This window comes from Gambusia affinis, linkage group LG01, assembly GCF_019740435.1.
Source record: "Gambusia affinis linkage group LG01, SWU_Gaff_1.0, whole genome shotgun sequence".
Classification (NCBI taxonomy): domain Eukaryota; kingdom Metazoa; phylum Chordata; class Actinopteri; order Cyprinodontiformes; family Poeciliidae; genus Gambusia; species Gambusia affinis.
Genome location: NC_057868.1, coordinates 28,636,552 through 28,650,455, shown reverse-complemented (window position 1 = coordinate 28,650,455; position 13,904 = coordinate 28,636,552). Strand labels below are relative to the sequence as shown.

At 35.1% G+C, this 13,904-nt stretch overlaps 1 protein-coding gene across 1 annotated transcript in view; it reads left to right on the top strand.

The window, feature by feature from the left end:
* Positions 1-13,515, top strand: part of opn7b (opsin 7, group member b) — a 47,405-nt gene extending 33,890 nt beyond the window's left edge. The window contains exons 3-7 of the mRNA XM_044114619.1: positions 1,834-1,921; positions 2,010-2,172; positions 4,329-4,456; positions 11,509-11,843; positions 11,947-13,515. Coding sequence (XP_043970554.1) covers positions 1,834-1,921; positions 2,010-2,172; positions 4,329-4,456; positions 11,509-11,843; positions 11,947-12,447 — 1,215 coding nt within the window. The 3' untranslated portion in view covers positions 12,448-13,515. The remainder of the gene's footprint in view (positions 1-1,833; positions 1,922-2,009; positions 2,173-4,328; positions 4,457-11,508; positions 11,844-11,946) is intronic.
* Positions 13,516-13,904: the final 389 nt, after the last annotated feature.

Genomic DNA, 13,904 nt, shown 5'->3' with positions numbered 1-13,904 from the left:
GGTGAATTATAATCACAATATTTGCCATATTTTACAGAAATGCATGTGCATAGTTATTATTGTTATTGTTTGAGTAAATTTTAAAGAATGGCCTCCTTATTCTTGGCACTTTGTTGTGTGCTAACTTAGGCAACAGTAACCACGGGATACAGGAGTCCATGTGCCTTCACAAAACCAGCTAATAGTAGTGCAGTGATTAATGTTTGGAAAGGCCCATTATGTTTGCACAGTGATAGTTATAACTTAACAGCCACAAGACATGTAAAAATATTTAGCCCATGTTCATTTTATTACAAAATAAGTGACGTCAATGTCCACATCTGAAACTTATCTCTCTGTACTCATGTCTTGGTGAACTTCTTTTTTGACTTTATAAAGTCCCATCATGTCCCATTTGTTTTCTTTATAGTCACCAGACCTCCCCAAACATCAGAGGAAACACATTAAAAACCTAAAAGGCAGATGTACGATAACATCACAAGATGCTTTTTATGAGATATTTGAAGAGTGGTGCCAGGATGGCCCAGAGTCTTACAGAGTCTCACAGTCAGCTGTAGTTCAGAGGAAAACATACACAGTCATGGCGTTAAAGCCCCAAACAGGATACACGCCATACTGGTTTTCTTTTACATAAACCCATTTGTCTGGTTCAGAGATACATAAAAGCCACATAAAGTTATAAGTGGAGATCCACACTTACTCTTGTCGTGTTTGAAGCTTAGACACACTCTTTGTGGAGATTCTGATTTATCCAAAAGCTGCTCCTGTTTAACCCCCAGGTGATTGTCTCTTTTCCTTCAATATGTAAATACAGGTAAAATCATTAGGTAAATAGAAAGGCTATGAATACATTTTCTCCAAAAAAATGTTTTCAGGAAGATTGCCTTGTCTTGTTCACAATGAATTCTGTATTAGCAGTGGGTCATGTAGCAGATCATGCTGGGTATGCAAATCCCTCACAGGTTTCTGAGCTGACACTGATGTTGAAGTGAAGGATGGCATTTAATTTTGTCCCCCTCTTCTTTCTTAGTTTGGTGGGACAATGACTAGTCAGGATGATAAAAACAGAATAGATCTGAGAATTGTCCAATAAGTATAACCACAACAAGATCTATCTATTGGTGTGACTGTAAACAATGTAAATACTTTAAAGATTGTCATCCTCTCTTTAAGTATGAAGTCTGTCAGTTCCATATCCTGTATGTAGGACAACCCATACAATATTCCAACCTGCAACTTTGTTTGTGCCATGGTGCTTTAGGGAGGATGTGCAGAACAATTCAAATGTATCTACAATCAATGTCATTACTATGTTTTGCAACCGTGAGATATTTTATGAAGGTATTTTCCCTTTAGTTATTATGCACTCTACTTGTGTAAGGAGAAGTTAATACTAAATTAGCTTATATTGTTTAGCATGTAACAGCACAAATGACAGGATTTAGTATTTTAGTCATGTTTGGATGTATTGGTATTTTTAGATTATTTGGATTGTCATTCACATCTTGTGATATTTTCATAATGATATAAATATTGGAAATATATTTACTTAGAAATATTTTGATGCATTCAAACCTTTTTTAACAGCTGTATGTTAGTTGTGACAAACAAATTGGCTTAGTTTTCAGAAATCCTTGAACTTAATACTGTTGTAGATTTTTATTTACTGGAATTTCTTCTATTCTGTTTCTACAGAAGAGAATTAGGGCCACCAAAAGAAAAAAAAAAAAAGAAAAAAAATAATTCTGACTTTTAAGTCAGAATTATTATTTTTTTTCTTTTTTTCGGTGGCCCTAATCCTCTTTCATATGTTTCTCATTTCTTTCACTCAAGATGGGAAATGGCTCCGAAATTTTTCAGTCCGTGTCCAGAATATCAAAAGACAATGACTTCATCATGGGAACACTCTACACCATATTTGGTAACTTGAATAGACTCCTCACCTTTTAATAAACATAATGAAGGTCAAAATGGAACTTTCCCTGTTATTTTACCTCTCTGTCTTCCAGGTGTGTTGTCCATACTGGGGAATGGGATCCTGCTGTTTGTGGCCTATAGAAAGAAATCCTCTCTGAAGCCAGCAGAGTTCTTTGTTGTCAATCTGGCCATCAGTGATTTGACCATGACCATAACCCTGTTTCCACTAGCCATTCCCTCAGCCTACGCTCACATGTGAGTAACTTTTGAGATGTTAACCAGGGATGTTTTCAGTACATTAAATAAGGCTGGAGTTAAGAAACTTGCATGTACTTATTACAAAAATTAATGTCATATTATTTTGGATTTATAATGATGCATTTTGAACCGGTTGTTTTTGGGGTGATTTGATCAAATGTCAATGATTTTTATTTTTTTTTATCAATAATTGAGTCCACCAATTTAAACTTACCAACGACATTTATCACTAACAACATTTTTATGTAGTTATAATCAGTCTTATGGATTAATTATTTCTTAATAATTGACCAATTTCACATCAGAAACAGCAATTGTCTAAATAAATCAGCTTCCTAGAGCTGACCAAGCTCTTTAGAAGAGTATACAAATTTCAATAGAATTGAGTTCTGGGATTGAGGAAAAAAGGAAAAAAGCATGAAAGAACAGGATTAGAAAATGGAAGGAAACAGTGACGAACAATTTAAACCGACGAGCTCAAATACAGAGAAAGTGGTGAATTTGAATAACCACACAGAAGAACTTTCCATCCATTATCTTTACGCGCTTATCCTTGCTGGGTCTCTGGGGGGGCTGGTTCTTATCTCCATCAGTCATTGGGCAGGTTTACCCTGGACAGGTTGCCACGCACCAGAATAACTAATTACTGTAGAAGCAAAAGGGGAAAAAAGCTGAAGGAGAGAGCAGGCGGTGAGAGCCAGGTGACAAGGGCCAGTTTTGAAGGGGAGTAAGAGTGGCAGCTGAAGTAAGTTTCTTATGTAACAGAGAACTTGAACTGGGACCACAGAAGTAAAAATCATGGGTAAAGACAAACTTTTGTCAAAGAACAAAATTGAAAGCAAAACACAAATATAAATAAACTAATGCAAAGAAATTAACTAATAAGACTGGATTTAAAAAAGTAAACAACTGATCAAAACAGAATCCAAATGAAAAAACAACTCTAACACCAATGAGTCATAACTATTTGACCATTAGTATCTCTCCATCTTTCCATCTAATCATGAACCTATTTAATCCATTGTCAGAGTTGGTGGTTTTGGAGATAAAATAGACATTTTCCATGTGTGATTATCACAATTCAAACAACCCGATTCCCACAGTTCAGAGGTCGATGGTTTCTCTTGCGTCCAAAGGCATCAATAGAATGAGCTGAATTTCATAAACTGCAGAAAACAATTGTAGATTTGAACTTATTCAGCAGATGGAAATCTTCATTGATATTATCCAGTACTGGAAAGCGCTTACATTTTTATTAATTTCTTGTTAACAGTCTATACTTTATAGTCACTGTCCAGTCAGTGTAAAATGAAATTACGTTCAGTTACAAAATCTAAATCTATTGAATTAAGCTTTTTACTTAACATGACTGTTTTTGCAAAAGAGACACAAGGACCAAAATAATACAAAAAAAACTAGTTGGCATTCTAGTAGAGCGACAGTGTATCTCCATCTTTTAAGGTGACTATCATCCCTACTTTCGAAAAACACTGTCCAGCATGTTTTTCTCTTCTTTTTATTTTTGCTCCAACAAACCATAATTGAAACAACTGAAGTTTTCCAGGAGCCTATTAAATGTACTGAAGAAGGAGACATTTAAAACACAAAGTGTAGTTTGCCTCAATGTTCAGGGAAAGACAGAGTTTTGCAAATTGATCAAATTAAAACAATTTGCCGTCATTTTTATTCCAGTTGCAATTCAACAGTAATACCAAAAGCAGCTGCCAAGGTACTCCAAGAGCCTTTTAAGTGGTTGAAAACTGCTAGCCACAAGATCTGCTCGATATAATGACACCAATTTCTAGATTCACAACACAGTTGTGTTGATCATAAAAAATCTAAAAATGTCAGAAGAATTGCAATTTTTCTTATCCACATGTTTCCCACTTCAGCTGGTGACCTTCTCCAATATCTTCATCTGATCCTCTGAGGATCTTTGGATGTAAGGTGTCAAAGCGACCAGTGTTGAGTCAAAGTGTGTCGCTTTCTGTCTGCCTATCATCACTTGTGACCAGAAGAATGGCATTCATTAAATTTACTGCCTCTCTCTTGTTGTCTAAAAATGTTTCCAGAGAGAGTTTGCACATAAATATTTGTTTAACCAAGATGTTATTCAGTGACATTTGCTCTTTTCTACTTTTCTTTCTTTTCAGGTGGTTATTTAACCTGACAACCTGCACTGTCTATGCCTTTTGTGGTGTTTTGTTTGGCCTGTGCAGTCTGTCCAATCTCACGGTGCTCTCTTGTGTTTGTTGGCTCAAGGTCTGCTGTCCAAACTATGGTAATCAAAGCATTTTTTATACTATTTATTATTATTCCATGCGTAACCAACCACCCATAATCACAAAAACACCATATAAAGTGTGATCATCAGTATGTTTTAAAGATGGAAATGATTGAATAGGACAAATAAAATTAACAGACATCAAAAGTTTTGATTGTAATTTTGGGCAAAAAATATGTCATGTAAAATTATTATTATTGCTTTGCATTTTGAGCGAAACTTTGCTTATCCTTACCATATGGCAAATGTTGCTGCAAGAGGCCAAGGTCTTCTGTTCTCAGTCTGAAGTGCCAAGAGGTCCATGGGCAGCTCAGCTCATCTGCTTTCTTGGATTTTCTGTCTTTAATCTTCCTCTTGACAATACTTAGACTTTACAATCTCTGTTTGGGGTTCAGGTGAGGCGTGTTTCGAGCACAGTAACACCATGATTTTATTTCCAGTCAGCTTTCTATTAATTTGGTAAGATGGAGCACTCTGTGAACAGCTTCGTTTTCAATGTTCTTTGTGGCTTTTCCTCCTGTTGCAGGGTGTCAATGACCGCAAGATAGCTGCCAAGTCAGAAGTTTCCCCTTTTGTGTGGCCCATAGCATTTCAATATTAAACATCCTTTTTATCAGTTGCATATATTTGTTTATTTCACAAGAGATACACATTAATATGTGCATTACGAGTCTATGTGAGTTTCATTTTAACTAAAATATTTTTAATAAAATAAGTTAACTTATTGACAATATGTATATTGACAGATACTATTACATGGAACAGCTTCCAAAATTCATAATGGAAGACTCTGACCTTACTGGGATTTGAACCCATGACATTTTTGCTGTGAACCAACAGAGGTGATAACTTGAGCAAGAAAAATACATATAAAAAGTTTGTTGCATAAATTAACATTGTTTTCTAGACAGAAAAGGGCACAGTGTTAATAGTTTGCATAAAATATACTTATAATAGCGTGACCTGAAAGACTTTGCCTTCAGACCTGAAAGGTCTTGATGTTACTTTGGGTCTGGATCTTTTTAATAATGAAAAAAAGATCCAGAATATATGATTCCTATAATAATGTTTTCAATGTTTGTTGGAATAAAATCTGGATTTTTTTAGTTTGCATAGACATGGTGTGACAGTAAATTATCTAAGTAGTGGATTTTCCAAATGCACATTTCATCCGTTTGCCCCATTAATTATTCAGCTTTTATTTGCTTGATTTCATCTTTCTGAGCCAAATCTTTCAGCAGCACGAACAGTTTACATATTTTTGTAATACTCTGTAGGGACTTCTAAGGACACATCAAAAGGCCATGCATGTTTCTATGTCAGATTTCTAAGAGAGTAACTCAGAGTCATTTTTTTATGACTTATCAGCTTTTTTCCAAATTGCTCGTTAAACCTTTCCACCAACATTTCAGGTTTATTTGAGGAGCTGGTTTGTTACCGCACTACTTAGCTGCAAGCCTTTATTCACTAATCATGATGGACACTTGAAACATGAATCATCTTTTAATCTAAACTGTGTATAATCCAATTTTACTTACTAAAGTATATGAAGTATGTAAACAAATTACATTTATTTAAACACTGTCATTTATACTTTTGTGAATGACAGGAATTTGGCAGGGATATTTGATCCTGAATAAGATACAGCTAGATTGTCTCCAGCCATAACTTAGTTTAAAGGTAATTGAATAAAAGCACATCTCTGTCTCAGGCTCGTGTCATTGTATTGGCCAACTTTCTATAATTCTGCTTTATAATTAGCATCTCTCTAATCTAATATAGCTAAAAGGTCTGGTTTTCCTTCCTGTCAAAGAGCTTTCAGACAGAGTTTCTAACATTCTGTAAAATGGCTGTGATTACTCACAGAGTAGATTTTTATGGGCCAGGTCTGTTAATAATGAAGCAGAGTTCATGCACAAGAATCCAAAACTCCATCTAAACTTGGAGGATATTTTTATTGTGCTTGGCGTCACAATAAATAGTTGACAGGAGAACAGTCAGGAGAATATTTGTCCTGCAACTGGAAGGTTGTAGGTTTGATCCCAACTTCCTCCCATCACATCAATGGGCAAGGCACTTAGCCCCAAGTTGCCAACTGCTCTGTGCATTGGTGTATAAATGTGAATGTGGCTCTAGTATAAGTCAGTCAGTATGTAAGCACTATACGGACCATTTATTAGGATGCATTTAACAAGAAAGGTCTAACAATAAAACCATACTGGATTAAAGTAACATTTGGTAAAAACTAAGAATCCAACTTTTTTTTTTTTTTTACTTGTGTTTTACACAATTAATTAATCAGTGTCGAATAACGAATTCCAGGCTTGACTAGTCCATGTATTGTTTCTTTGGTTGGTATTAAATTCAAAGGCATCATAATATTTAGTTGTAGTAGTAATAAAATTACTATAAAAAACAGCTTGTAAAAAAATCCTTAATATTTGTGCAAATATATCTGTCAGAGCCAAAAGTACAAGCCACACAATAAAAGTTATTGCTAAATAAAAATAACTTATCCATTACTAAATGGAATACTTCAATACACCAAATGCATTAAGTTGTGTGATTGCACTACTGCACCATTTAATAGTGCATAATAATGTTCATTAATATGTTATTGTTTGAAGCCCATATTCAATTAAAGCTTATTAGATATCAACTGATAAATTATTAATATCACAATATTTACAAATACTAATAATAGTAAATGTGATAATGATTGTCAATTCCTGTCTTAATCCTATAAAGCATAGAAAATGCTAAATTGTTATCTTTTCACACATAAAAATAAAAAAAATAAAAGATTCATTAATCTCAAGCTGTGCTATTTAAAATCTCTGTTCAGTATAAAATGAACAGGTCCAGCTTTAGTGTCTGCATGTCACACCAGATAAGCATGTTGTGTTATTCTGGTGATGCTTATAAATTGTTAAACTTTGATGCTTGAAAATTGTCACAGCTTGTCTGTTATTCTGTCCCGTTTTTATATTCCTGCTGGGATCCCAAAAATCTGCCAGGCAAACTGAGTGGCAGCAGCTCTTCCGGTGCTTATGTAACCGAGTCCTGGTGTTGAGTCTGACATGCAGTGTTTAATAGCTGACTCCATGCTACTTAAGCCACTCACCTACATATCCAGGGGGCCATAATAACATCTTGCACATTTTGCAGCAGGGCAGAGCTTTTTTGGGACATGCTGTACTTTGACCAGATAAATTATATCATCGCATTTCAACAGGCCAGCTATGCTTTGAACCAGGCCAGAAAAGTCTTAGATGGACACAATTAAATAGAAGTTCCTAACTTATTATTCAATACATTTGTTACATTGGGGAATCTAATTAAAATTTTAATTGTAGATATAAGTGTCAGTTTTTTTTCTTGATTGGTTAACCTGCACCAAAACTCAGCTGGAGACTAATCACCTTTCAATAAAGTTTGTCATTTCTTTAGATAAACCAGCTTGATTCATGTTTCTCAGGTGAAAGTCAAGGTATTTTTGTCTTTATACCAAAGTGATGGAGGCTGGCTACATCTAAATGGCCTGTTGTCCTCTATGTGTCTGTACCACACCAAGTCATTTACTCCTATTCACTACTGCAAGGACAATTAGGAAGAAAAATAAAAATATAGGTACATTAGGCTTCTTTTTTTTTATTTAGCTGCAGACCTTTTTCAAAAATGTTAATCTTGATCATAGTTTGAGGGCCCAATATGTTTAGTGATTTTAACCAGTGGTGGTTCAGTGATGAGGTGTAATGCCTGACTGCAACCCTTTCTACAGGTAATCACTGTGTTTAAAGTTCACATTATTGATGATCTACCATTTTTCAACAACAAAAGTAGATTAGATATAAATCAGCAATTTATTAAGGCCTCTTGATTTAGAGTAGGTTTCTCAGTTAAAGGTTTAAATACATCAACCCTAAATGCCTATCTTTATACTAAGAATGGGTTATTCATATCAATCAACTGATTGATTGATTTCAGCAACAAAGCAGTTTAAAGTGCTTTACATCACAAAAACACAAAAATACAAAGTCATAAAAGACACTAACAGTCAAAAATTGAGAAAGCCAGTAAACCTTTTACATTTTGTCAAGAGCCATCATTAGATATGTTGGTCAATGTTTCATTTATTATGTCTCAAAAGGAACTCTAAACAAGTGGGTTTGTAGTCTACATTTAAAGGAACTCAATGTTTCAGCTGTTTTGCAGTTTCCTGGAAGTTTGATCCAGATTTGTGGTGCATAGAACCTGAATGCTGCTTCTCCGTGTTTGTTTCTGTGGATGCAGAGCAGACCAGAACCGAAAGACCTGAGGGATATAGGAGGTTGATACAACAGCAGCAGATCTTTAATGAATTGTGGTTCTAAGCCTTCAGTTATTTATAAACTAACAACAGTATTTTTTTAAAGTTTTTTCTCTGACCTACGGGGGAGCCAGTGTAGGGACTTTAAAGCTGGGGCAATATGCTCTGTTTTCCTGGGGAATAATTTGATTACTATGTGGTCTTTAAATTAGCTTTTGATGTATTCTAATAGTTTTTGATATCCCAGAAAGCTATACTGGATCAAAGCAATCCAAGCACAAGTCAAGCTGTACAAGTCTGTATTTCAGTGGTTTCATGGTATTGGTCCTCCACCCAAAACATTGTAACTTACTGATGTTTCTGTTCATATTCCTCACACATTTATGCCAGTCTATTTGCACCACAGGGGTTCGCAGAAGAGGGGAATTCTGAACATAATTCATCAGTTTGCATTATCAGTGCTTGACAGACTCTGGAAATTGCTTCACAAAATATAATTACTGCAGCAAAAACCTGCATTGGTTTCAGAAGACACAAAAATCTAGAGAAACAGACCTAACTGCAATGATGCAACAGGATGTATGTCTTTAGATCTCATATTGTGGACAATTTGTTGTTGTCAAAACAGAATGATTTCACCTTATCTTTATGCAACTCGACATAATTACAATAGAGTGAAATATGATTTCTCAATCAGTTTTAACTTATGCTTGCTATAATTGAAGTCTTTGTTTTCAAAGAGCTCCTCTTGTTTAGTTGCAGGTAAACACGGTTTATAACGAAGTGTGTAAAACACAAGAGACATCAAGCCTTATAAATAGTGTCTGAAGTGCAAATGAGCTCCAATTATCCTGCTTTTATGAGACTTCAGGCCAAAGAACCCTGTGCCATCCTGTTGCCTCTAAGTTATGTTTAGTTAAAGATTTATAACACATCCTATTTGGGATAATTTTGAAATAAATTACCTTTATGACAAAAAAAAAAAAAAACCCACATGCTTTAACACAAAATAATAGTAAACAAATATATCCTCTTTTCAACGCATGTGAGTGTAAAAAAAATTAAAAAATCAAGTATTTATTTAATTAACGCAAACATATTTAAATAGAATGAACATAACAGGGCATTTACAGTATTTCTTTATTTTGCTCTTCCTTTGATACTTAACTTTTATTATTTGATTTACTTTATTATTTTAATTTCTTTTACTTATATCTAGTTATTTGTTGCTATCTTTTTTGTAGTAGTAATTTTGATTTGTCATCTTGCTGGTATCGGAGTCGATATGTTGATATGTGTAGATTGGAGGGCATCACTGCTGGATCTTTAGGCAGAAAAAAACAAAGAAAAACTACAGCCTTCCACTAATTGTTATGTGTCCATTTCACATTTTTCTGCGTAGGCTGTCAAAATGGCTAAATTAATAAAAGGACCAAATAAAACATCACTGTTACTAATGCAGTCCAAATATGTTTTTATCTTATGACATTCCGGATGATTCTAACTTCAAACTAATAATTATATGAGATTGCCAGAAGAGCTTCTTTCATCTCACTAATTTAATGTTTCTACTAATATATTTCTAAATGTTTATTACAATGATAATCTGAGAAAACAAAGACTGCTGGCACTATCTAATATTTTTAACTTGCTAGCATTTCAATATTGCAATTAGAAGGAAAATAAAGTTAGAAACATCATCGCTGTAAATGTTGGAGCAAAAATGTGTGGGTTTTTCTCTGAACTGGCATTCAGTTCAGTTTGAAAAAACGATTAAGCCTTGATGTGTCACTTGGATAGTTGGAGTTTTGTTCTCTGGAGTAATGTTCCAGATAAAAGCCATCCATCTGTAAAGGCTACACCCTTTCCACAAGTCCACACAGCTCAGCGAGGGCCACTGGGTGTAATCGCCACCCCCACCCTCAGCTTGAAGAGTAAGAGGGGTTGACATCCTGCTGAAGAGGCTGTGCGGTGCCAGATAAGACTGTCCGTGTTCTCCTTTTCATTGAATGTGCTCTGAAAAAGCCCTTGCCTAAATCAATTATAGCAGAATGTGGTGAGGGCTGTTGCAGTATTTCTCACAGAGCCTCTTACTCAAACTCGGACACGAGCGCTGCAGCAGAAGTTCTGCACAACTTCTCATATAACATTGTAGAAAATTAGGTGCAAACGCTTAAGGTGAACACTGCAAAACCTGAGCATGTGGTTTCATGATACCAAAAAAACACCTTCATAAAAAATGTGTTGAAAATATTTAGCTTTTTTTTTGGCTTCTGTTCTGCCAGACTAAGAATTTCTCTATTTTACTGAATGCTTTGCAAGCTGAATAAACAGTATCATTACAAACAAACTACATCGGAAAAACACTGAAATAACTCGACTACTTTATATAATAATAATAATAGACAATCGGTTGGATGTAGCTATAATTACTGTGAATTATTTGCACGTCTACAGTATTTTAAAGAGTACTTTAAACTTGTTCTTTTTACTTTCAAGTGATTTTCAAATCACATCTACCCACATTAGGTAAACACATATTTGCATATTCCATTATTCACCAATACGTGCTGCCATATACGTGCTGAAAAACCTTTCAAAATTAAAAAAAAAAGTACTTTAGTTGGAATAAAAATGTATCTGTCGTATCAAACTACCACTTGAATAAATGCTTTTTCACACTTTTACCACATTTTGTGTCCTTAATAGCCACTGATTTATCCGCCATTTCCCTTTACAGGTAACAAATTCTCATACTGCCATGCCTCCCTACTTGTCGCGGGCATCTGGTGCTACGCCGGAGTGTTTGCCGTGGGTCCACTGTCAGGTTGGGGAGAGTATGGGGCTGAACCTTATGGGACTGCTTGCTGCATCAACTGGCACGCTCCCAACCACAGTTCTGCAGCGATGAGTTACATCATCTGTCTCTTCTTCTTCTGCTACATTGTTCCCTGTACTGTTATATTTCTGTCCTACACCTTCATCTTAGTGACAGTGCGAGGCTCTCGGCAGGCCGTGCAGCAGCACATGTCTCCACAGAACAAGATCACCAATGCACATGCACTTATAGTTAAGGTAACTCCATAATCTTACTTTTTTAGAAATACTTATTTTGTCTTAATTAGCTTTTTTTTCCCATGAGGAATGTCTTTTAAGAATCATCATGTTTACTTTTCAGCTTTCCGTGGCAGTTTGCATTGGTTTCCTCACAGCTTGGAGTCCATATGCAATTGTTTCCATGTGGGCAGCCTTTGGGAACGCAACAGATGTACCACCAATGGCTTTTGCTTTGGCAGCCATTTTTGCCAAGTCCTCCACCCTTTACAATCCCATTGTCTATCTGGTCTTCAAGCCCAATTTCCGCAAGTCTCTGTGTCGGGATGTTGCTCACTGCAGAAGCACACTCTGCAGATGTTTTTGTCAACACAGCTCTGCACAGAAGGGAACTTGCAGGCAATCTCATCACATTGACGAGTGCAACTCTACAAGGTTGTCAAATGGACTGCCAGAGAACCACCGGACCTGCAGACATTGTCCTTGTACTGAAACAGTCTCCGGTGCCAAGGAAAATTTCACAGATTACAGTCCTCAACAGACTGCCAGAATACTGAAAGGATCTGTGCAAACCGAGGTCGCTGTCAGTCAGCTCTCCAATGAGCTGCAGAGTGACTTTCTTTAAGGAGAGAAAAACACAGCCTCAAAAACAAAAGCTGCCAAAAGAAACCAGCAACAAAAAACTGCAAGATGTTGGATTAAAAAAAAAGGCTAATTGCAATTTCAGGAATAATCCAAAGCTCAAGACTTACTCACTGATGAAAAAGACTTTATTCAGTATTATTCCTGAGTTTAAAGCTTGTTCTATGCCTCAAATATTTAATACTGCCAATAGAAAAAAAAAAAAAAGAGTTAAAAAATTTGATCATGCAGTTAGATGCAAATACAGTAAAATAAGCAAGCCAACCAGTTCAGATGGTAAATTTGTCAGGTAAAAATTACAAGCATCAACTATTTTATTGCTCTGAACAATCAACATCTAGGAAACAAGACTGAAGAGTCAAATTGCAAAATCAATTTAAGCTGGATTTAGTGGGAGGAACTGATACTGAAACTGACTACTCCCTAAACAACCCTTTATGTTTTTTTACAAGTGCTGTACGTTATGAGATATTTGTATTTATTAATGCATGCCTCATACTGAAGGACTACAGGGTTGCTGCTCTTATCTAAAAGTAAGTAAATATTGTGTTCCTATTGCTGTCAGAGAACGTTTTCGAAGCCTCAATTAATTTGCCTACAATTTGTCGAACTTGAGGTTCACCTTTTCATCAAGTAGATTCATCAAATAAATAAAGAACAATTCAAACTCACAAAGCTTTTTATTACCCTCATAAAAATGAACATCCTAGTAACAGCATTAGTTACTCTGCAGTGTTATATCTCATTGTCTCTAGGAAAAATGCTTGGATGGTTGGTTTAACAGCTCCTTTGGGCCAAAACAAGAACAATTTTTTAATATTTCATGGAAATGTTTATTTTTATTTTACAGTTTACTTCTTCTTTATTTTATTTATTTATTTATTTATTTTTTTACATATTATAATTTGTGATATAAAATTTGATCTTCTGGCACCAAAGCAAGGAAAAAAAGCAGAATGAAAGGATTACCCCTTAGATGTCTCATTCTAAAAATAACACACACAAAAACCCCCCAAAAGAAATAACAAAAGTAATTAAACTAAAAGGCTTGTGCAGATTTTATTAATGTTTTTATTATTATTATTATTATTATTATTATTATTATTATTATTATTATTATTATTATTATTATTATTATTATTATTATTATTATTATTATTATTATTATTATTATTATTACATATTAGCACCTTACCAGCTGACAGAAGAGAGATTCAAAGGACAAAATAGGTTTTATACTAAAACAGGGTTAACTGTTGGTCAGACTGGGTCCCTGATAGAGACAAGATCAGGAGAAACAAAAGCACACCTAAAATATTTTAGGATGGTAATTACAAGCATTGCAATTTACAACTGAGAGGCACATTTCACAATACGACTCATTCAACTCTGGGACCCAGACTAGTTTTCTTCATAATCCGTGAGATGACTGGACATCCT